Source organism: Notolabrus celidotus, chromosome 3 (genome assembly GCF_009762535.1).
Source record: "Notolabrus celidotus isolate fNotCel1 chromosome 3, fNotCel1.pri, whole genome shotgun sequence".
In the NCBI taxonomy this organism is placed as follows: domain Eukaryota; kingdom Metazoa; phylum Chordata; class Actinopteri; order Labriformes; family Labridae; genus Notolabrus; species Notolabrus celidotus.
In genome coordinates, this window is record NC_048274.1 from 28,785,168 (window position 1) to 28,808,847 (window position 23,680).

Sequence of the window (23,680 nt, forward strand, 5' to 3'; positions counted from 1 at the left end):
AAGTATGACATGTGACTGTGAATGGCGTGGTGGAGTAGTTTCCTGACAAACGCAGTGCACTGTAATACCAATGCTGCTGACAGAGCTCTGAACGACACCTAAATGAGTAACCTGTTCTGATATCAGTGTCTTTGGCTCCATCATGTAGGTATGCAAATCATCGGCTGCCAAAAATAGGTCACAGAACTCATCATCACACTTGTTGCACGGCAAATGTCCTTAAAGCTACCGCATGATTTATTTTTTCTAGTGTTTTGATATGAGATGGGTGCTGTAATAATGACACAAACACTATCCAGTGCTCCATAGACATGGAGGTTCAAGTAATGAATCAAGTATCCTCTTGATGTGCCAAAACCTTGCTGCTGTGTAGTGTTTGAGGCAATATCTCCATCTAGTGGTGAAAAAGTATACAGTTTTGGATGTATTTTCAGTCTCGTTCATATAGGTTTATTTTATTTTCTATAGGCCTATCGGAAAACCAGCACCCATTCCCCATGGATTTTATTCATGCAATTTTTCTTACATTTCATTTATTTAACATTTTAAAAAAACTTCTCAGAAATACACCAATCTTACTATTTTGTTAAACAAGTTTATACAAAATGAAAAAAGCCATAATACTTAATTATTTTGAGAATTAAGTATGGAAGTACTCAACAAAGAAAGTATGAAACTAGATCCCTTTGTTGCACTACTCCCTTAACTCTAATCAGATGTACTTCAATAATTAGATAGAATGTTTGTTTGTCCAGTGAATACAGCTGTGTCAAACTGTTCCCCATGATGATTAATACTGTTGCTGCGATTATCAGCTTTGGCAAAGAGAAGTCTCTCAGACAAAACTACCTAACTACCTAACTACCTACCTAACTAACTAACTAACTAACTAACTAACTAACTAACTAACTAACTAACATTGAGACACTAAAATCTAAACATCCAAACTGATTACAAACAATAGCCTGACAAAGATTCTCCTCTAGGCATAATTTAATTTGCAGATACAGAAAACACTGATGCTAATCTCAATTTTCCTGGATTACCTGTGACCTAGTTTAAAGGTTCACTCACTAATCCATGTCTCTTTCCTTTTTGTCCCTTTCAGTTCTCACCTGGTAGCAGCTGTTTTGGTGTTTGCACTGCTGCCTCCACTGCCCATGTTGCTGTCTCACTGGCTGCTGGCAGCCTGTGTCTGGATCCACTACACTCCAACACCTTAAGATAACGGACACACCTGTCCAGGTGAGAGACGGATCTACCGTCCAGTCACCCTGTTGGCTGGCCAAGCCTCCGGCTGTCAGTCAGAATTAATGTCAGGGCCATGAGGTACAGTGAGACATTTAGGGAATATGCTTGGATAAATCTTAGAGATGATTAAATAGAGGCTGTCACCCTTCTGAATATTAATACTGTGTGGGTACAGTAACTACGCAAAATGATGGAATGATGAAACAAGCAAATTAAACAGCACAGCCTTAACTCAAATCCATTAGGCATACAGTGAAGAACTAAAACACTGTAATTGTGTACTGAATATATTACCATTTTATTATACAAAAATGACAGACATTATAGATGTAAAATACCGTAGTGGTAAACATTACTTATTGTTAGCATCCAAAAGAAATTAGTTTTTATTTGTTGTTGGGCTAAGACACTTTTAATCTAAGAGATAAAAGTTAAAGAATATTACTAATATGACAAAATTAAGACAATTAATTTTTGTTTCACTGTTTGTTAAGTGTTAAATCATATTTGAAGACAGGCAGAGTGTGTTCTCAGCTACCCAAACATGTAAAGCTTTTTTTTTAGAGGGCTATCCAAATGATGTCTTTCAGTCAAAAGATGGATACTGTAATTCATAAAGAACTAATTATAACCGGCTTTTGCCAGACAGTGAAAGATGTTGGTATTGTAAATGGAAGACAGGGGATTTATGTTTGGCTACTAGTTCTATAGTTAATCTCTCATTTGAATCAGAAACAATCATCTAAAAGCAGGAAGAATGAGGCAGTAGAGCGATTTAAACTTTTTTCTTTAGATTTATGTTGCTCCATTATCGTCAGGACCCTTTAGTTTTCCTTATTTCTGATAAATAAAAGTTTCTCTCCTTCTCCTGTCTACATCCGCACACTGGGCCGTCAGTTTACCTTGTCACCTGTTCATTAATCCGTCTACTCTTTAGGTCAGTTTTTAAATAGATACGCTACCCGGATTTAATTAAGGTAAAGACTGATCAGCTCAAAAGCTTAATGGCCCACATATGCAACAAATGACACAGAGTACCGCAGACACAAAGTGTGTGGTATAGTGTTGTGATGTTTCATTCAATTTTGAAGATGTTACTTTTGTGTCATATAAATTGAATAACCGATAGATTGAGGTAAGGCATAGGTTTCTTGACAGCATGTATGGTGGCTTAAGTGTAAATGACATCATTACATCAAGCATTTATTGATTTGTTTGTTTTTTCTTTTCTTTGGTAAAAACCAGATACATGGTAGCATACATATCATAATGAACTCATTGACACTATGGGGGGCATTGTGACACAAACAGGTAGACACATACAAGAGCAGAGCCATTTTTCCTCCATTTTTCCCTCTGTATTTCTCAGCAGCAGTGCAGTCAGCTGCAGGTCACATGACTTGCTTGCCTGGTCACACTGAGCATGCTCAGACCTCTGAGTGTTGTCAGGCAAAATATAAGACAGCAGTAGGAGCAGAGATCTGCAATAGATAAACACACAGACTAACACACCAGCTGGATTGCTTGCAGACACACACACTACAAGCACCGAGAGACTCACACAGAAGAATTCGGGGATTGTGGCTCTGATTCCTTCAAATCTGATGTTGACGGGCTTATTGTCATCCATCCTTTCAGCGGAAAACAGCCTCCGACAGAGAGCGGGGCAGGTGTGCCCTTTAAGAGAGGGAGCAGCTGAGGCAAGGACAGCATCCCGAGTCTCCATCCTCTGTGGAGGTAAGTGTGGATGGATGGGGTGAGGGTGCAGAGCATTGGGGGAGGGGAAAATCTGTTTGACTGCATCTGTATTTGTGTCGAATATTTTTTAAAAGGAGGAAAAGGGACGGTAATGGCGGTGCTGGATGCGGAGGGGTTAGGGTGAGGGGGGGCTAGTTTGTCGGCGGCTCCATTGGTATGTGAGTCGACAGCAGCTTTGGGTATGATGGGGAGGAGAGAGAGGAGGAGGGGGGGATCGGAGGATGCAAATGCTAGCAGGTTTGAGGACATTTCAGGGGAGCAGGGAAAAGATGTGATGACGAGGGAGTCGTGTTTAATCGAGCACAGTTGATGTCTGGAAGGTGTTTTTGAAACAACACACAAAAAAAAACGTCAATCATACGTGTTCAGATGGAGAGAAAAACACAGATTATGACTAAGACATAAAGAAAATGGCTCCATCTGTGGTAGGGATGGACCTGGTGTCCTATGTTAGGACAACAAACGAATAGAAAATGAATACCTTATGTATGATTGACGGGAAATCACATTGACCCATATTTATGTGGAAGCCTTCCTATGGTTTAGTCAAGGTAGTTTGCCCTGTAGTGCTAAGCTATGTTGCCATCATAGACTGTATAAATAAGGTTGCCATCCATTCTTTGTTTGTCTCAGGATTCAGACCTGATGAACATATAATATATTATTTTATTTAATATGAACAAGGCTAATTACATTTTAATATATTTTCTAACGCCGCAGTCTGAAAAATGCAACTGTGAATCTACAGCTTTAAGTCTCGCTTCACAGACGACATGCTCATTGTTAACACATGTAAGACAAATACAGTGAACAATAGCTGTCACAGCTACAGTTACATCAGATGTTTTTTATTTAAGATTTTACCATATTTCCTCTAAAACCAGACAGTATTACATGTGTAACCTTCTTTTTTTGTTGTTGTGACATCTTCAACTGTTCTATTCTGGCAGAAATGTGTTCACAACATATTTTAAATATCTCTTATAATTCATGAAACACTAGCAGCCACAATGTCCTCCTTACATGCTAGCCAGGAAGATACATGCTATTTCAGTGAGCGCGTTTGTGCCTGGCAGGTGAAAAACATCAGTCTGTCATTGCAGTGACATCAGTGTTGTTTTCGCTGTGTGTCTATAAAGGTGTGCCAACCTTTGATGTTTTGATATTTATTGAAGTTGTTATTGGAAAAAAAAAAACGACAACAAAACAAAGAAATGGAAGCATTGCGAGTACTGAACGTACAGCACATATCTCCCACACACTCTCTCCTCAGTGATTAATGCCACTCTGAAAGGAGGCAGAGATGGCTGTTGCTAGGATACATGGCAAGGTGAAGTGCAGACCATTTAAAGAAAAGAGGAGGAGGAGGAGGGCACTATTTACAAAGCATGGCATCACTGGAGATGTACTCATTGTTTCATGTTGTCTTCCAGTACTGATTTTTGATTTTCTGTCTCTCTAAGGTTTGGCAGTTCTGAAGCGTGCGAGAAAGAGGGGTGGTCAGTCAAAGCTTTCTGGTTTTCTGTTCTCCCACCCTACTCCTGGAAATAGGCTGCAATGGTTGGCAGTATTCAAAGGCCTAAACCTGTCTGAGAGAGCCATATGAATAGCAGACCCAATGGTAAGAAAATCCTATTGATGCATTTCCTATACAGGGTTAAACTATGTTTTTGATGCTTGCTGTAAGAAAATATTAAATTAGGGATAAATAGAAGACATGCTGTTGTAGGTACTCACAGAATTGCTGACTTTCCATACACATTTCAGTATTTCATTAACTTAATTGAAGTGTTCAATAGTAAGATATTATGTTTTTCTGCAATAGGACCCCTGGGCTTCAGGCGTTGCTAGAAATGGCAGGAGACATGGTTATTTTTATATAAAAAGAGATATTATTATTAACTCATCCCCTTTAATAGTCACTTGAGTATTCTTTTGAAGACTGAATTCAGAGACTATCCTGTCTTTTTGGGAACAAATCACTCTTCATCTTTGTTTGAAATGCTAAATATAGCAGTGTTTTGAAGCCCACGAATGGGAGGCTAAATAGGGAGATGTGAGGAAGGATGTGCGATGAAAGGATGATGGTTGTATTTTTCTTTCCACTCCACTATAATGGCCTTTGCACAATGTGTGGGCCCACAGGACATCAAAGGCCAGTGTTGGACAGACGAGGAGTCGGATGGGGAAAACGAATCGGAGCAGTTCCTGTATGGCATTCAGGTATAGCAGAGGTTGGGGTTAGGGTTTGCTACTTTTGCTAGCATGTGTTGTAATAATTGTATTTTATTGTGAAACAGTTACACATACAATAGTTAAAAAGACAACCTAAACATAGTATTATTTTAACTCATAACATACTTTAAAATAAATCTTGACTGGATGTGTTTAGCTAAAATACTAGCTCTATTGCTGTATGTTTACAGAAAAAAAGAATGGCACAAATCATTAGAAAATCAGCCACAGTGACAGATGTACTTTTCTTTTCATTTAAAGCATTTTCTTTATCAATCATTTTTTAAATGTATTTATAAATCATAGAATCACAACAAAAGTTAACTCATCATATTTTTTATATACCCCAGGTCTGAACCATAACCTCAATAATATATATATTTTTAGTGACCCAGCACATTTTACTATTAGAGAAGAGGAGAAAGTTCAGTGATTAATCTGGAGCAAAACCTGAACTGAGGTGGATAGGATTGACGTGTGTTGAGAGAGAGACAGGAGTCAAAGAGGTAGAAACAGCAATAGTAACATTAACTTATTTAATATTAACTTGAGGAAAGCATGTTATTATAATTACATCTCTAATAATACACGTTTCACTAATAGTGACAACAAAGTATGATAATATTAGACATGTGCTTCATAATAATCATACTTAAGGATCCTGTGTGAAAAGACAGCTTAAAAACTCAGGGTAAGAAACAATAACATGTATCTTACTTTGAACTGATAGTGGCCTATGACAATGAGTCAATAGATTCCAAACTCACCTAGAATCTTTCTTTTGTGGATTTATGAATAGGAAGGCCAAATGCTCTGAACATGTGGCAAATAGTTGTAGAGAGAGTTTGGTTCTGTTATTTAAGAAAGGATGGACCAGCTGACTTGACATTTTCGTCCTAATGCCTGTGCTCAAACATTTTAATTTATCAGCTGAAAGGTCTGCTAGAATTTGAGGCATGTTTCAATAATTTTCAAGGCTCTTTTACAAAATTTAATATTTGCAAAATTAATAACAGCAAATATGACATTTACTACAAAATTACAAATGAAAGTAATGTGTAGAACATCATGTCATATCGCTACCACAGTACTTCAAGATTACTATCACTCTATAAAACCTAAAGCGTCCTTCCCTTGCAACACTGTCAAATTCATTTCCTCAGCTTCCATCATCTCAGCTCCTAAAGTTCAACGCTTCACATCCATATAGGATATTAATCCGTTAGTCATTCTCTTTTACTGTTATCTCCCAAGTCTTGTGATTGAAATGTAAATCCAGTCTGGGACTTAAAGCTCATTTCTATGCAGCCAGAGAACATGAAAGCAGTAAAGGGAAGATAAGGATGAAAGTGTAGGATCTGTTCACTGCACTCAGAGCTGAGGAGAGGGGACTCTGATTTCCAGTCTAGACACGACGAACCTTGGTCAGCTGTCATTGTTAATACTTGAAAATGCAATTCATGCAGGCTACCAAGTGTGCTGATTTTTCAACACAGTTTGACACCACGATTCTTGTAGGTGCAGAAATGTCATTATATATTTTATTTATCAAGCAATGCTTAGTGTACAGTAAAACTTTATACATACATATACTTATATACATACTTATATATACATGTTTAATACAATTTTAAACTGTAAGAAAACAGTAACAGTTTGCTAATTGTAATGAAAGTAGTTCATAAATAGCTAAAAATGCAAAAATTGTTGAAAAGTTGAAGTTCTAACACTATAAATGTTTGTAGTATGAATGCATATTTAAACAAACTGACAAAAATTATTGTGAAAAAGAAAATGATGTAATAATTGTGTGAACAAACAAATCCAGAACGACCTCTCTATAGCATTTTCTGTACTGTAATTGTGTCCAGTGTTGCTTGTTACAGGGGAGCTGTGCTGCTGACCTGTACCGCCACCCACAACTGGATGCAGATATTGAAGCAGTAAAAGACATCTATACTGACAGTGCTGTCTCTGTTAGGTACAATACACACACATACACATGCTCACAAACCACAGTTGACAGTTTGAGACCTAAGTCAAAGACAATGTGAAAAACAAGCAGTGGTTTGATGTAGTGTGCTCAAAATGTGCTTAACTCATTTAAACTCTGCTGTTGTTGGAAATCTGAAAAAAGAAAAGATAACGCCTGCCCTCAAGGGTTGTATTACTTCAAAGAATGAGACAGTAATACATCCCATTTGTCATGACAAGTTAACCGTATCTGTTATTTTACTTTGAACAGGGAGTATGGAACCATTGATGACGTGGACATCGATCTTCATATTAACATTGGTTTCTTAGACGTGAGTCAGCATTGTCTTTCCCTGCACACGCCTCCTCCATCTTTTACCATTACTATTCAAAAAGTGACATTTTGCAAAGTAACACATCATTTATAATACATCATGTGCTCATAATTTATTTATGTCATGAGAAATGGCCCTAATTAGGATGCTAACTCTGTGTATTTGTGTGTATGTGTGTGTGTGTTTGACTCAGGAGGAGGTTGCGACAGCTTGGAAAGTTATCAGAACAGAGCCCATTATTCTGAGACTGCGCTTTTCTCTTTCTCAGTACCTCGATGGACCTGGTGAGTAAAGATGTCAGTGTGGATGTAGGTTTTCTGGGAGGGACTTTAGGTATTTGTGCCACACATTGAGTGTGGGAGGTGAGTACAATATGTGCTACATGGAGGGGGGGGGGGGGGCTGTGTGTGTTTGTTGACAGAGTAATAATGCAAGTCATGTTTACACAGAGCCGTCGGTAGAAGTGTTCCAGCCATCCAATAAAGAAGGCTTCAGCTTGGGCCTGCAGCTCAAAAAGTAAGTCATGTGATCTGTTGGATTTAGACTGCAATGTTTCATGAGAAAATTGTACATCATATAACGTGTAAGACCAAATGTGCAGTATTAGAAAAAAATTATGTTTTTTTCAATTTAGATGTATTAAAGGTGACATATCATTCAAAATTGACTTTTTAATGGTTCTCTACCTGAAATATGTGTCCCTGGCATGTCTACAAACCCCCCGAGAATGAAAAAAATCCATTCTGCCCCTGTTCTGATTTCTCCACCTTTCTGTAAATGTGTGTGAAACGAGCCGTTTCAGACTTCCGTGTTTTTGTTACGTAACAACAATATCCGGTCTGTCACGGAGTCAGAGCTTGGAGCTTGTTCAGCCCATAGACTGTATAAAATAATACTGAATCCCCCCTCCGTTTTTCATTACCTGCACAAATGTGTGCTAACAAGGAGCTTAGGAGGGAGGCATGCTAGTTGAAGGCTGTCTTAATAAACACAAAGGTCGGTTTTACTCCCCACGTCTGCAGATTTGAAGATCTAGTGGATGATTTTTATTTGTCATGGATAAGTGCTAGCGCTAGTTAGCATAGCTACATAGCTACATGTTCATAGCTGTGTACCAAGACACACGTCGACATACTGACAAATAAAACAACAAGAAACACTAAATCTGTGACCAATCCTTCAGAAAAGGTCCCGCTGCCTTTCTGGCAGAGGTCGGTTTTACTCCCCACGTCTGCAGATTTGAAGATATAGTGGATGATTTTTATTTGTCATGGATAAGTGCTAGAGCTAATTAGCATAGCCACATAGCTACATGTTCATAGCTGTAGCTGTAGCTGTGTACCAAGACACACGTCGACATACTGTCAAATAAAACAACAAGAAACACTAAATCTATGACCAATCCTTCAGAAAGGTCCTGCTACAGGCGCCTCTCCGTCAGGATCAGATTCTGGATCAGATTCAGAGGGTTGAAGTAACGTGATCTCTGAGCAGCCGTGTATATTCAGCCAACATGTAAACATTAGATCAACGTGCTGGAGAGCCGAGGCACATCCACTTCCTGAGGGGGCGTGGTCAGAGGGAAAACAGAGTGTTCTGAGGAGGACTGAAGAAGAGGGCTTTTCAGGCATGTCAAAATCTGATTTCAAAGTGTTTTTTTGAGCATAAACTTTAAAGACATGTTTTGGGGACCTCTTAGACCAATATATATTGATGAAAAAAGCGTGATATGTCACCTTTAAAAGTAAAAATGATAGATGCATAAATAATCTGTATTTACTGTTATCCCATTATTTGATATTTCAGCCTCTAACTCAAAACTATGTGTGTTTAAGAATAATTGCCCTTCTACTGCCAGACTCACTCACATGTCTTCATGCTCGACTCTGCTTTTTTTTTGCACTGTGGCAGGATCCTGAGCACATTCACCTCACAGCAGTGGAAGCACCTCAGTAATGAGTTCCTCAAGGCCCAGCAGGAGAAGAGACACAGCTGGTTCAAAGCGGGAGGAACCATCAAGAAGTTCCGTGCCGGGCTCAGCATCTTCTCCCCCATACCCAAGTAGGTTTCTCTCTCTGTGTCTTTGTTTATCCTTCAAGGCATCTACACAACAGTGTCTAGGTTTCATGTTTAGCATGCTACACATTCTATGCCAGTAACCGAGTGTCTACTGCAAAGCAAACATTAAATGGTTGTATTTTTTAGCATTTCAAATATGGTGACTTTTACAGCAAAAGAGATGAAAAATAATTACATTTTTGACTTGATAATTGATACAAGCTATTTTTGGCCATGTCTTCAATATGATCTCATCCTGATTCAATGTGACTGTTTCTTCCAGCAACAGAGATTGTGATGCTTCTTATAACAAAGTTTAAATTAAACCTGTTTTTGAGAAATAGGACAAGTTTTTTTCATAATGAGTTATTACATTGCAAATTATAACAGGCTGAAGACCAACTTCTCTCCAGTCACAGTTTGTTGATAATCATTGTTTGGATGTAAAAAAATATCACCTATTGATTTAAAATTCTTAATATTGAATTATAAAGAGGTGAATGGATACAAAGTAAACTACAATCCCCAAAAATTCAGTAATAATAATCTTTATTATAGCTATAATCTTTATTAATATAGCACTTTTCAAACCAGGGTTACAAAGAAACACATTTACAAATAGAAAATAAACTATAAGACAATAAAAGAGAAATGTGAGCAAGACAAATAAAAGGTAATAGAACAATGTTCAAATAATAAAAAAAACAAAATATAAAGGATTAAAACAATAAAAAAATCAGAAATATTATATGTAAAAAAATATAAAATATATAAAAACAAAAATAATAAAATCCTTCCAGTGATCCCGCCGAAAAGAGAATACAAAACCTCTTGACTAAAACACGCACAGGTGACATCTCACGTGAATTTGCCAATCTCCTAGGGGAGGTTTTTTCCAGAGGGTGGGAGCTCTGACAGAAAAGGCCCGGTCACCTTTTGTCCTCAGCCTCGATTGTGGGATGAAGAGCAGAGCCTTGGCTGAGGACCTCAGGACAGGGCACGTACCGGTTGAAGAGATCAGAAATGCACTGGGGTGCAAGTCCAGAGCATGCTTTAAAAGTCAACAATAAAATCTTAAAATCAATTCTAAAATGTATCGAGAGCCAATACAATACCTTTACCTCATCATAAAATGTAGAACAATTCCAGGGTCTATATCTTGAGACATAACTACCAGAACATGTGTCTCTGAGAATGATGTCTATAGTGGGGTTTTTTTTTACCCACAACTTCTGTATTATGTCTCTGTTTTATGGTCACCCTTTTTCCTGTCAGTCTTTTGTGAGGTAAATGTAGCTTGAAAAATATTTCTTAAAAAACCTTACTGGAGACTGATGAGAGATTTCAGGGTGTCAGGGTAAAATATTAACAAAGGAGTCAAATACTACCAAGTAGTGACAGATAAAAGTACTAAAAGTGTGTCTGTGAGTGATGATCCATAGAAAATAAGACCATCAAAAGAAAGGTAGCTGTGACACAGCATGTTGCAGATTGACTTGAATTCAGAATCTGACACACTCAACCAATTTCCCCTCGGGAACGAGTGCTTGTCTTGGCCTCTGTCTTACTCTGGGATGCTTTGACAGTTATTGGTGCACAGGGATTGAATCCTGGCCCTCTTGAAGGAGGTCAGCTTCACTAACTACTGAGCTGTCACGACATCTTCAAAAGTTGACAAGAGTCCCATGTTGAGAGCCCACATGGATGATACAGCGAGAGTGATGGTGGAAGTGAATACTGGTTCTAGTGCATTAGCAGTCAGTGACCAGGAGATGGGCGACTACATGAGCAGATTTCAGTTATCTGAGCTAGCAAGATAATTGAAGTTTATTAGAATAACACAACACTAGGAATTGACACAGGTAATTTAACTCATTGTTGTCCGGGGGTTTATTCATGGCTAAATTATCCTAAAAAGCAAAATATCTGATAAGGTCTTTGGTGGGAAAACCCTTTTTTTAGAAATATTTAGATAAAAAAGTTATAAATTAGCCTTCCTTAAATAATGCACTTGTCTTGTCTTCTGTCTCCAGGTCTCCAAGTTTTCCTCTGATCCAAGATACAGTTTTAAAAGGGAAGCTTAGTGTCCCTGAGCTGAGAGTGACCCGCCTGATGAACCGCTCTATCTCATGTACCATGAAGAATCCCAAAGGAGAACTCTTCAGCTATCCACCTAACAGCCAGGTCAGTAACTATCAGCATTCATACATGTCTTTTAGATTCAGAGTCCACTCTTCCTTTGCTCTCTGTGTGTTATGTTAATGTATCTAACCTGCATGCATAGCTGTGTTAATTGTTAAGACTTCACCCCCTTACATTTTCTTTTAAAATCACTATTCTGCACAATTCTTCTTCGCTGGTTTGAAGTCACTGTGTATTATACTCCTTCTGTTTTTTTATGCACTCTGACCCTCTTCTCAGTCACCCGCCACCCGCACTGTTCCCTCCTGAGCCTTACCTTACCCCTACCGTAACATGGCTGCTGCGCTCTTTCCCATAATGCTTTGTCTTCACTTGACTCATCAGACTGTGGCTGTCCCGGCGGCCAGGGCCCCAGCGCAGATTACCACGAGGCAGCTGATTGAATTGTTTTTCTCATCCCAGGCGGGCGGCCACTGCAAGAACATTCCTACCTTGGAGTACGGCTTCTTAGTGCAGGTCAGACCTCGAGGATTTATGAGCATACTTATACCACCTGTGCTTTGAGAGTCCCTTGTGCTATCCAAAAACATAGCCATATCATATTTTTACTTGAAATGCAGAATGAGAAGTTCTTTGGAGCAGTTAATGTATATAAAAGTTGAAGCAGTTCACTCTGATTGTTCATTTGTGCAATATGTAGGAACAGAACACAATGCCTGGTAAGTGATTAAAGTACTCATAAAGTACTTTTCATTCCGACCACTCAAGGTGCTATTACACTACACGTCACATTCACCCACTCACACCACATTCATACACTGATGACAGAGGTTACTATAGTAGAGGACCACCAGTATTAACTAATCACATACAAATACATTTGCACACAGTTGATTGTGTCACCATGAGCAATTTGGGTCCAGTATCCTACCAGACATTTCACGGTCCGTTACATTTACAGTGAAGTAATGCGAAAGAAACGCTGGTGTATCTTGTAACCTCAAGTCATTACAGAGCTGATACCCATCCCACAGGTAACTGTTCATTTCTGTGAAAATTATTAAATTCAATACAAACCACTTCTTAATTTTTTAAATCATAAGTGGATGCTACAGAAGCAGTTTTGCTATCAGCTTGGCCGTTGTTGTGCTAAAACTTGTTAAGCAATCCCAAATTTCCCTTCAAAATTGAAGCTTTGTTGACATTTTGCTACCAAACTGGTCTTTATTCCTCTGTGTGGCATGACTGGAGCTGGGAGTGATGACCAGGGACACCACTGTGCTTTTCTACTAACAGATAATGAAGTACTCAGAGCAGAGGATCCCAACTCTCAACGAGTACTGTGTGGTGTGTGATGAACAGCACGTCTTTCAGAATGGATCCATGCTGAAGGTACTGGACACAAGAAAGATAAACATATTCAGTAGATAATTCAAGAAGGAAGAGTCACAAATGAGTAATCTATTAGCTATGTGATCTTTTATATGGATTGTACAAAATGATAATATTTGAGAGAGTAAAGTAAAGACTGTATATTCCAGTATGAGTGTGCTTCATTGTACCTGTTTTTACCCATATATGCAGTACAGATTGAAGAACTGTATTTCATTCACATCTTTTCTCTTTTCTTGTGTTTCAATAGCCTGCTGTGTGTACCAGAGAGCTATGTGTGTTCTCCTTTTACACTCTGGGTGTGATGTCAGGAGCTGCAGAGGAGGTGGCCACTGGAGCCGAGGTGAGAACAACACTACAGATAGTATAAAGTTTAATAGAGTTCAGATTATTTGTGTTGCCTTCTTTTCTTTTCATAGCAATACAGTTTGTATTTACTTGAAATTGAAATAGAGTTTCTTAAGATTGAAAAAGACACCTCGTATTTTAGAAATGCAGAGCACAGAAGCCAAACATTTGTTCTTGATTATGAAAGCGAGCATATTATTTAAACTTTGACATTACACTAAGTCAAAAATGCAGTAGATAAAGGGATACATTGTAAAATAAAACCCACCTCTCTCCAGGTTGTGGATCTACTTGTTGCCATGTGTCGAGCTGCTCTTGAGTCTCCCCGCAAGAGCATCATCTTTGAGCCCTACCCCTCAGTCGTTGACCCTAATGACCCCAAGACTCTGGCCTTCAACCCAAAGGTCAGCATCCTCACTGCTCCAGTTGTGACTACAAACTAAATCTATACGCATATTAATTTCAAAATGTCATATCCACTTGTTGAAATTATCTAACTGAAATGAGTAAGTCGTTATCATTCTGCAATGTATGGATTGTATGGACAGTCTGTTTACAGAAGGAATTAAGAAATGTTCTGAAAAGTGGTACCTGTACAAGTGATTTTACATGTCTGCTTGTTGTTCCCTCTCTCATTGCATACAATGGATGTTTGGCTCAACCGATGAACACAGAAGAAGAATTATGAAAGACTGCAGAAAGCATTGGACAGCGTCATGTCCATTCGGGAAATGACCCAGGTACAAGAATTCGAGTCGGATCGAAGCTATGGCTAGATAGACGTTCAATGTTTTTAATGTGTGCAGTGTGTATGCAATGGACTGTGGTGTTTGAGCTGCATGGTTAGAATTTGGCAAAGGGACAGTTGCTACATTTATTTTGTTATAAATTGTTGGTTTAACCTCTGTGGCTTAACTTCACCCGAACGATGTCTACACCATTTGTCTGTATTTAGACACTTCCTCGTTCAGCTTTTTAAAAGGTCTGTGAAGAAGCAAAAACAAACGATTACAGTCTTGTCTGTTCATTTCCAGGGCTCATATCTAGAGATCAAGAAACAGATGGACAAACTTGACCCTTTGGCTCATCCCCTGCTGCAGTGGTGAGTAGAGAGAGTCTGTTTACGAATGTAGCTCACTCTGCCCGAATGCTAACAGGGTTTGATGTCAGTTCAGAAATTGACATAGTGTTATAGTGTGACACAAGTGTTGATCATCTGCTTATCAAACCTACCACATTAGGTCAATTTTAAATGGTAATGCCATACAGCTTTTGATCTTCTGCCTAAAGCACATGTGTAAATAGTGGAGTGATTCATTTTATCTTCTTTAGTCAGCTCATTGTCAAGCTCTCATGTTTAACACCAATGCTGTTTCTACCCAATGAGCCTCTGAAAATGTCTACTATGAAAAAGACCTGTTGTCAGTGGCAGTGCAGTGGAAGGTACATAGATGCATTGTTTAATTTATTTTGTGCTTCTCTCTGTCTCTCTGCAGGATTATTTCCAGTAACAGATCTCATATCGTCAAGCTGCCTCTGAGTAGGGTAGGGAGCCAGGACGACATCCTCTCAAGTGTCCTTTATCCATTTTTGTAATGCCACATACTTACTCTCTTTATCCGTCTGTTTGTCTCTCTCTCTCTCTCTCTCTCTCTCTCTCTCTCTCTCTCTCTCTCTTGTACTACTTGTCCCTCCTGACCTCATTGTGACAGCAACTGAAATTCATGCACACCTCCCACCAGTTCCTGCTGCTCAGCAGTCCCCCTGCCAAGGAGGCTCGTTTTCGCACTGCCAAGAAGCTCTACGGCAGCACCTTTGCCTTCCAGTGAGTCCACTTTGTTCCTCTCATTAGCTGACGCGGCATTCACACAATGGAGACTCTGTTTTCATGTAATGACTGTTTCAGAGCCTGTAAAGCTTATCAGTTCAAACCGTTTAAGATATTCATAAAATATCTCAAAATAATAATTTGCTGTTATATTGTCCAGCTTATGGCTGTTGGGCTGTTATAATGTGAAAAATCACTCGCTGTAAATAATTGATTTCAAATCAAGCATGGGCAGTGGAATGGATGCATAATTTAGCATTACAGCAGTACACTCTATCAAACATGAACACGTCTCAGTGTAACACCTGGTCATTATGTTGCTGACCGAGGAGCCACTCTAGCAGATTTTTATGGAACCATAACAAACAACAGCACAGGGCAGTGGCTGTTCTCTTGGACAGAGAAACCACCTTGCTAAGCCAGCACATGGAGCCAGCACTATCTGTGAGATAGAGATTTGAACTGTAGCAGATGGGGCTTTGCTGAATATTTTAGATACATGCGGCCCATCTGGGAACTTGCAGGGTACAACTAACTCATAGGCAGCGCTTAGTGCTAGTTAATACTGCAAATTTAATAATTCTACACAGGAAATGTGTGAGCTTGGCTGACATCATGTTACACTGGTATAAATAGAAATAAATACATGCTCTGATGAAAATCTGCAGCATTTTGAACAGCTGATATTTTTGGAAACAAGGACCTCCAACTGATTCGAGACCAGGTAAAAAATAATAGTGCATATGACACTGCTATGATTGCTGTGTTTTATTTTTAGACGGTTCAGGTACCCGCCCAGGGAGATGAATCTGAAAGACCCATGCTGAGGACTGCAGTGACATGTTGTCAGCTTTAGATCTCTGTCTTTATTACTTTTTAAATATCAAATGATATGAACTCAGATGACTATGATGATGCAACAGAATGTCTTTGCACAAGTTGTATAAATAGATAACCAAAGTACTGCTTTTATATATCTCTTAACGTAATAAAGAAGTGAATTACATAGCATAAAATGTCCATTTGATAGTCACTGTCAGTGATTCAGAACTCACAGAGACAGTGCTACACTGCGTTTGTAGTGAAAGGTTTCTTAAACAGTATGGATCTGGCTGCTCCACAGCAGAGGTTGCAAACGAAGATCCACCATTTATCTCCTTGCAACACTTTGTTTTACCTCTTCTCTCTTATCTCTCCCTCTCTCTACACTTGCTCTAGTGGTTCCCATATAGAGAACTGGCACTCTGTTCTGAGAAATGGACTAGTCAATGCCTCTTATACCAAACTGCAGGTACGTAACCCTGGCAGTTGGCTGGAATTTACGATGCATCTCCTCTCGGACAGAGATCCTGCTCTCAGACAGAGCAGGCTCACTGTCCGGCTGATTCATTTTTGCAGTTAATGGATGCCAGCTTCCCTTTTCGTCACCTTTGCAATATTGGCATTTTAGCGAGCAGGGCACACTAGGAGATTTCCTGGCACATGCTGGCTGAATTTTTTTTTGCCTCCTCTGCCAGCAGCAGCAGACAGCACATCTCTTCCTGTTGTGGGACAAAGGGAGGGGGCTGTGGTGTCAGCTGTAATGCCAGGGAAATGCTGTTGTGCCCTGTGGGGTTTAACCACCTAGAGCATGGAGTAGGTTAGGTCTGGAGCTGAAGGATGCAGTGGAAGAACACCGAGGTAGTGAGTATAGACTTCCTGGGGATGAATGCAAAGGTCAGTGACTAGAACAACTAAATAATAGCCTCAAGTCATTCGGAAAGTTTGCTGAAGCCAGTGATTTCGAGGCAGAAAAACAAAACCCAATTCTTCTTCCTAATGGGTTCCTTTTTCACTCATGTCTGTGTCTTTATGTTATTCTGTTAAAGCTGGAGCGTTTCTGTGTGACCCTGGTCTGCAAAAGAAAGCACATTAACAAAACAAGTAAAGAAGTAGAGGGCGCTCAATTGTTTCGTTGCACAATACTGCCGATTATGACTGCTTGGAGACCATCGGCTACGTCCTGGAAAGAGATGAAACACAATTAAGTCTGAAATATCAAGGATCTTTGAAACTTTCATGTCGGCTGTGATTGCTCTATCATGCTGATGTGTTTCATTTATGCCGTCTTTGTTCACCAACTTTTTTGAACCTCTCCATCTTTGATCTTGCCTCAGTGCTCATCCGCCTCCTCTTTTTCCACTCCTCTTCACCTTGAGCACTGACACCCCCCCCCCCTCCTTTGTCATTGTATTTCACAGGAGGAGGAGGAGATGGAAGGAGTCTGTCTCCAGCTCCTGCAGTCACACAAAACTCTTGTTTATTGTTCCTTTTGATTTCTTCCAAATGTGCCAAGTCCTGTCCTCATCTTCCTCACATCTTTATTTCCTAAACCACTGAGTCAATTTTTGTTCTTGTTTCTTCCTGGCTTCTGCTGTGGCTTGTGGAGACTGCACCTGCAGTCCTTTTCTTGTCCTGACATCTTCCCAATCTTGTGTGGAGGTTCATTATAATTGTCAGACATCTTCATTCCTTGTCATCTTTAAGTTGAAGCCAGCGCACGTTGTCTCATTTCTCATGTCAGAATTTCTTGAAAATCAGAACTACTCACAAATTTGATTCACAAAGTTTCAGAGCTTTGCATGAGCTCCAACAGATCACATGAAGATGTTAGAGGGACATTTTGGCACTTTAAAGGTTTGTCTCTGAATTACAGGAGTGTTTTTATACCATTGAATTAACTACTTTTTCTGAACCTTGCTCTTTGCTATCCACCGTCTTTGGTTGTGTTTGTGTCTGAGTGAGTGTGTTTATTTAATATATTTTGTCAGTTGTGTTAAGAGATACAGAAACATAAAGAACAGGACTTCAACATGCTACCTTGTAATGTAACCTCAGTAGGATATGTCTGTATTGCATTCTGTGTGAGAGTGCTCAGTGACCCTTCCTTCCTTCCTGCTCTTTTCAAACCCAAGCTGCATGGGGCAGCGTATGGAAAGGGCATCTATCTCAGCCCCATCTCCAGCATATCTTTTGGATACTCAGGTAGGGATGGCTCAGTCCTCGCTCCCCTCAGGCTCTCCTCTACCCTTTTTATCCACCATGTTGACTGAGTAAGCCCTGTGTTTGTATCATGGCCTGAATATCATCCTGGATCACTTCATTTCCACACGTGGGAGCTTTCCATGTTTTCCTGTTGTGCTGTTTGTGTTGTGTGTCCATTTTTGGGTGCTGGGCCTCTGGCCTTTTCTCTGAGCTTGTGTGCCATCTATCATACATTCTGTTGTGACTGTGTAAAGTCGGGCTACCAGTGGATCTGTACGTGTGACAATGTGCTGTGTCGGCTCTTTGTATTTTCTTTTTGTTTGTTGCAGGTGTCGAGCAACTTTCAACCCTGTGTTACTTTCCTTTGTTTCCACTGAAACACAATATCTGAAGCTGATTGTTAGCTCTTATTGTAGCATTCTGCTTTTGGTCCTGGTTCAAGGTCAACCAGTTTCAGAAGAGCGTCCTGATTTCACTGTTATGAGACACCTGTTAGTTTCCCAGGTCTGGGACAGGTGTGAGATCATTCTAAAGATTACTACAGTTTCTAACATTCGTAATATTTTGCTCACTTTTTTCTTGCTGAATCAAAATCAGGAGAAAGTAACACTTAGTTTTATCACATCACTTAACTGAACTAGTTTATTTATCTTATTTTACTTTTATATTTTATCTGCACATCATAAAAACAACAACAATATACACTAATGGTATCTTAAACATTGTGCAGGGGAGGTTAGAATAAAGAGGCTTATGAAGATACCTCCCCTCTTGGTAAACAAGAGTTATAAAATACAGAAGTGAAGTAACTAGTTGTAATTTCCTGTTTGCGTGAATACTAAAGACTGTTAAATGTCGAAATACTCAGAAGTATTTTTGAAAAATCACCTTCACCTGAAGGTTTGCACTGTGGGTAATAATTTATCCGTAGAAGGAGTTCGAGACCGCTAGAAGAAGGTTTTTCACAGCTTGAGTGACTTGAGGTAAGGTCGTTCTGACTCTGGCTTGTTGGCTCTCTGTGTGCTGCGTCTTGTAGGAATGGGGAAAGGACAGCACCGTATGCCCACCAAAGATGAACTGGTGCAGCGTTACAACCGTATGAACACTATACCACAGGTGAGGGGTCTGGATTTAGCACAGTCAGTTTGGCTGTATGTATTCATATGTAAATTACATGCAGAGATGAAATGCTAAAAAATGGGAGGAGACATAAAGAGGGCATATTAATTGATTTCTGACAACTTCTAGAACCTGGTTGAGACGTCCTCTGGATACTGGAGACATCTGGACTTAACTGTTCTTTTTTTTTTATCTCTAACAGAGCCGTCCGATACAGTCAAGGTTTCTTCAGAGTCGAAATCTGAACTGCATTGCTCTGTGTGAAGGTAATCATGAACAGAGGGTTCAGTATGTGTTAAAACTGAGATTATAAGAGATATGTGGCATGTGTCTGTTAGATACAGTACATGCTTTGTATGATTATAGTAAAATATGGTCTTTCATAAAGGGTTATTTCAAGTATTCTTCAGGTATTTCTCTCCAAAATGAAGACATTTTATTAAAATGGTAAATGCACACATAAATAATTTACAAAATTTGCACAATTTCAGTCTCAAAAATGTTCATATATCAGAAACTCAATTGAAATTAACTAGTGATGCATATTTCAACACCAAAAACAGCGACATAATACTAACAGAGAAAGAGGAAGTACAATAACGTACAACTATGGCCCCTTAGTTCATTTTGTTTTAACCTGTGTCTGTATTTCTAACAGTGATCACATCTAAGGATCTGCAGAAACATGGCAACATCTGGGTGTGTCCAGTTTCTGACCACGTCTGTACTCGCTTCTTCTTTGTGTGAGTGTTCCCATTGTTTCTAACTCCTTAATGGTCATTATACAGTTCAAGTATACGTACATTTTCACAGACTCTTCAGAAAACCAGTGCATTTCAAATCTTTATCAAATGTTTTTAAAAAAGAAAAAGATTGCATGTGCTGCACTTTCCCACATTGCTCATCATCGTTCAGAATAATCTGTGAATGCGTTGTGTTTTTTTTGGTTGAGTGGTACCACTACTCCACTAAAGAGGGTTCCTCTCAGCTCGAAACCTTTCAACATGATGTTTAAAACTGTGTTTTGTGGCTCAGTAGATAAAACACGTCATTCAGGCCGGCTGCTGATGTTAGAGCTTTTAGTCCGAGCTTTGGACTTGTGCGTACACCAGATGGCAAAGTCTATTATCATGTGCACTGCTGTTTTCAGAGTTGAAAATTAGATTTTAGATGGCCTGCATATCAAATTTAAATTACAGCTAAATATAATTCAATACTGAACTTCTGCTGAGTGTGTGGTTGTATTTTTCAGCTTGAAGTAATTCTTTATATGGTTAAGTTTCTAAAACAGAAGCCCCTTTTAAAACACTTGAAATCATTTGGTTCCTGAAAGAACTCACAAGGGCAGGTTTTTCATGGAAAGCATTCTTTTATATCCTCAGTTGATAAGATAGGAATACATCTGAAATATCAATGACCTTTTGATCTTTAAACTTTGCCCTTATATTGTGAAAAAGGAACAGCACAAGGCATTTAAAGCTTAAGAAGTGAGCAGGAGAGGTTGATCAAAACCTAAGCAGCTGTTAATGAAAGGCTGGCCATATGTCGACCCGTATCTCTATTTGCAGGTATGAGGATGGCCAAGTAGGAGACGCCAACATCAACACCCAGGAGCCTAAGGTGCAGAAGGAGATCATGCGTGTGATTGGGACCCAGATCTACTCCAGCTAATGGAGGTTCTCCAGAAGTCGCTTTGGCGGAGGCACACAGGCAGGCAGACGGTGAATGTTTGGGTGAGCTGACCTCGGGCCTGTTACTGAGGGCTGAGGAAGCTCTTGAGCACATTATTTCTAAAGTCCTTTGGTTCTGGTGTGATCATATTCCTCTTCCCTGTATTTCTCTTCTCCAAGTGTTATGCATTATATGTTTAATACACCCACAGTAAGTTTTGAGTCAGTTTTTCTCAGTTCAATCACAGCAGAACTACACACCAGTAAGAAAGAATGAAGAAGCTGTCCATACATGAATACACTCCTAAAGTTCTAGGTCAACTTGGCCTCCTCCTGATTTTGCTGCACCTTTACTGATCTTTTGAAAGTATCTCTATTTATCGTTTCTCTTCTTGGATATCTAAAAAAAAATCCCCAATTAAGATTACATCCCTTTGTGGCAAGGAAGTGATGGATTTACATGCTAATTCAATTTGTCCTTTTGGTGTTTTTGTAAAAACATGATTCCCAATTTGTTTGTTTGATATCTCTGAGATTTAGGTTTGTGACATTGTTATCTGGGAGGCGAGCGCTACTCTGTTCTGTTTTCTTATTCATTGTATGGAATTCCATGAGTCCTCAAAGCAAGGTGTGTCTTAAACTCAACACTGTAGGCACTTTGTTTTTGATGTCATTATGAAATGTAAAAATCCTACCATTAACAGTATTTCTTCGTCGCTAAATTAATACACTTATGATGCACCTTTGAAATGACATAGCACCCAGATGTCAAACTTAATGAAGTGGAAACAACAAATTCTTCTGTGACTGAGCTGAAGTGTAACATTTCAGATTCAAGAACAACAACAACAACAACAACATGGCTCACGCAGTTTCCTCCAAGCTTCATTTATAAGGGCTGCTATTACTGCAAATCCCCCTGGGAATAAACACCCAGGTTTAAATGCTTTTGTGTTTTCAGATATTTTAAGTTGATTAAACTTACGCTCAGTTTATTTTGCAATATTTCCTACATCTATGTGTGTGAACAGCCAGACATGGTACTTGTCAGGGAAATCAAGGAAATTGATAGTCAAACAATTAGTATTATTTTTGCCTTATTCATCAACTACTGTGCCCCTAAGGTGTTCAAATCTCATGATAACTCTTCTTTTAGTAGATTCCAAATGTCAGCTGCAGTGAGTTTGATGTCACCAGTTGTTGAAATTTGCGAAGTGGAAGATATTTCAGTCAAATCTTTCAAAAATTCCCTGTGTTGTTTGCCCCTTAAAACAAGAAACACAGATACTGATTCAGTTCAATCTATAATACTGTCATCTTATATTCCTGGAAGACCAAAAAAATCAAATTGGAATGAACCTGGTGGCATATCCGTTGCATGTGTTTGAAAAAAAGATAAAACACAACAATATGTTTTTTGCCATCATTTTATTTAAGCATTTAAGCAGTCATGTTTTTTTTTCTTTAACTGGTCTTCATCTTCATCCCTTTGTGTATGAGCTAAACTTCTCATTGGATTCACCACTTACAAAACCTACTGTACAGAGACTCACGGACAGTTAACCAAACCATCTTCTGATCCAGTCGAGGTGAGCTCACATCCTCTCTGCCCCCTCCTAATGGACACTGGATGTTAAAAATCAGCATTAATGTGCAAATCTATGGTTTCACCTCGGAGAACGGCAACCTTGTATAGCTAATCAAGTTTATAAGTTAGTCATGTACTGTATGTATGTATGTACGTATGTACGTGTGGGTTTGTATTTTCTTGACATTATACTAGACATTGCACTTATTCAAAGTTTGCCTAAGCTGGAGAAATAGACTGTCCTGGGACCTTCAGTAGACTGGTACTATTGGAGGACAACAAGGCGGGAAGGTATTCAAGGAGACAGCAAGACTGTAATATCCAACATCTGATCTACGTCTGTACTGAGATGAGCTTTTGAGTGTCTCCAGGAACATAGAATTCTACTACTACTGAATGAACTATTGAGGCACTTAAGAGTGAAAGGACATTGGAGACCTGGTTGAAATGTATTGCCCAGAGAGAAGTGGACATGTACAGCTTACTCTTTGTGTTGCAGGACTGTGCTAATAGCTGATGCCTGTTTTTTTTTGTTTTTTGTTTTTTTTTGCCAAGAGATTCGAGCTTTCAGAATCTCTTCTCTGGCTGTCTGTGAGTGATGTTTTCAAGGATGATGTCGACAACAATGATGGTGATTACAATGATGATGATAAAAGGCGACGATGCAGGAGAAAAAAAAAGAATAAAGCCTGATTTTGCACAGTTTTACATACAGTCTCCTTTTCTTTAATGTCTCTGTGGAAAATAATTTGACCATTGAATGGAGAATTATCGGTTGTGGCTGGGGCTTTATGTGAGCGTTTTGGGCAGAAGGGGGCACCATAACTCTACAGACCACCTGAGTCCTATGTTTAAGGTTGAGACAGATATTTTATCCTATACATAACCCTCACAAAGAAACTACTTTAAAAAGTTCATGCAGTAGGGTTAACAAGTGAAGTATAATATTTTTATATTC

The 23,680-nt window shown here is 39.2% G+C and overlaps 1 protein-coding gene across 6 annotated transcripts; it reads left to right on the forward strand.

Moving 5' to 3' along the window:
* Window positions 1-33: 33 nt before the first annotated feature.
* parp6a (poly (ADP-ribose) polymerase family, member 6a) lies at window positions 34-23,430 on the forward strand. Of its 6 annotated transcripts, XR_004630799.1 has the most exons (24): window positions 34-148; window positions 1,109-1,245; window positions 2,890-2,988; window positions 4,473-4,630; window positions 5,155-5,232; window positions 7,131-7,225; window positions 7,490-7,550; window positions 7,747-7,837; window positions 8,003-8,069; window positions 9,465-9,614; window positions 11,645-11,795; window positions 12,138-12,269; window positions 13,050-13,145; window positions 13,396-13,488; window positions 13,772-13,897; window positions 14,168-14,233; window positions 14,528-14,595; window positions 14,990-15,038; window positions 15,206-15,318; window positions 16,540-16,612; window positions 19,382-19,461; window positions 19,667-19,730; window positions 20,123-20,207; window positions 21,033-21,356. XR_004630799.1 is itself a non-coding variant. In XM_034680466.1 (21 exons), exons 1-21 carry the CDS (start codon window positions 5,125-5,127, stop codon window positions 21,133-21,135), a joined length of 1,941 nt encoding a protein of 646 aa, XP_034536357.1. In that variant the 3' UTR covers window positions 21,136-23,430. The 6 variants fall into 6 exon arrangements, 2 of the variants coding, with proteins under 2 accessions (XP_034536356.1, XP_034536357.1); XR_004630798.1 differs by lacking the exons at window positions 34-148; window positions 1,109-1,245 and having other exon boundaries at window positions 2,704-2,988; window positions 7,116-7,225; window positions 21,033-23,430; XR_004630797.1 differs by lacking the exons at window positions 34-148; window positions 1,109-1,245 and having other exon boundaries at window positions 2,681-2,988; window positions 16,540-19,461.
* The last annotated feature ends 250 nt before the right edge of the window (window positions 23,431-23,680 follow it).

Coding starts and splice junctions, on each gene's coding strand:
- parp6a (XM_034680466.1), top strand. CDS start 5,125: ATGGCCTTTGCACAATGTGTGGGCCCACAGGACATCAAAGGCCAGTGT. Junction 8,070..9,464: donor TTGGGCCTGCAGCTCAAAAA/GTAAGTCATGTG, acceptor GCACTGTGGCAG/GATCCTGAGCACATTCACCT. Junction 13,489..13,771: donor AGGTGGCCACTGGAGCCGAG/GTGAGAACAACA, acceptor ACCTCTCTCCAG/GTTGTGGATCTACTTGTTGC.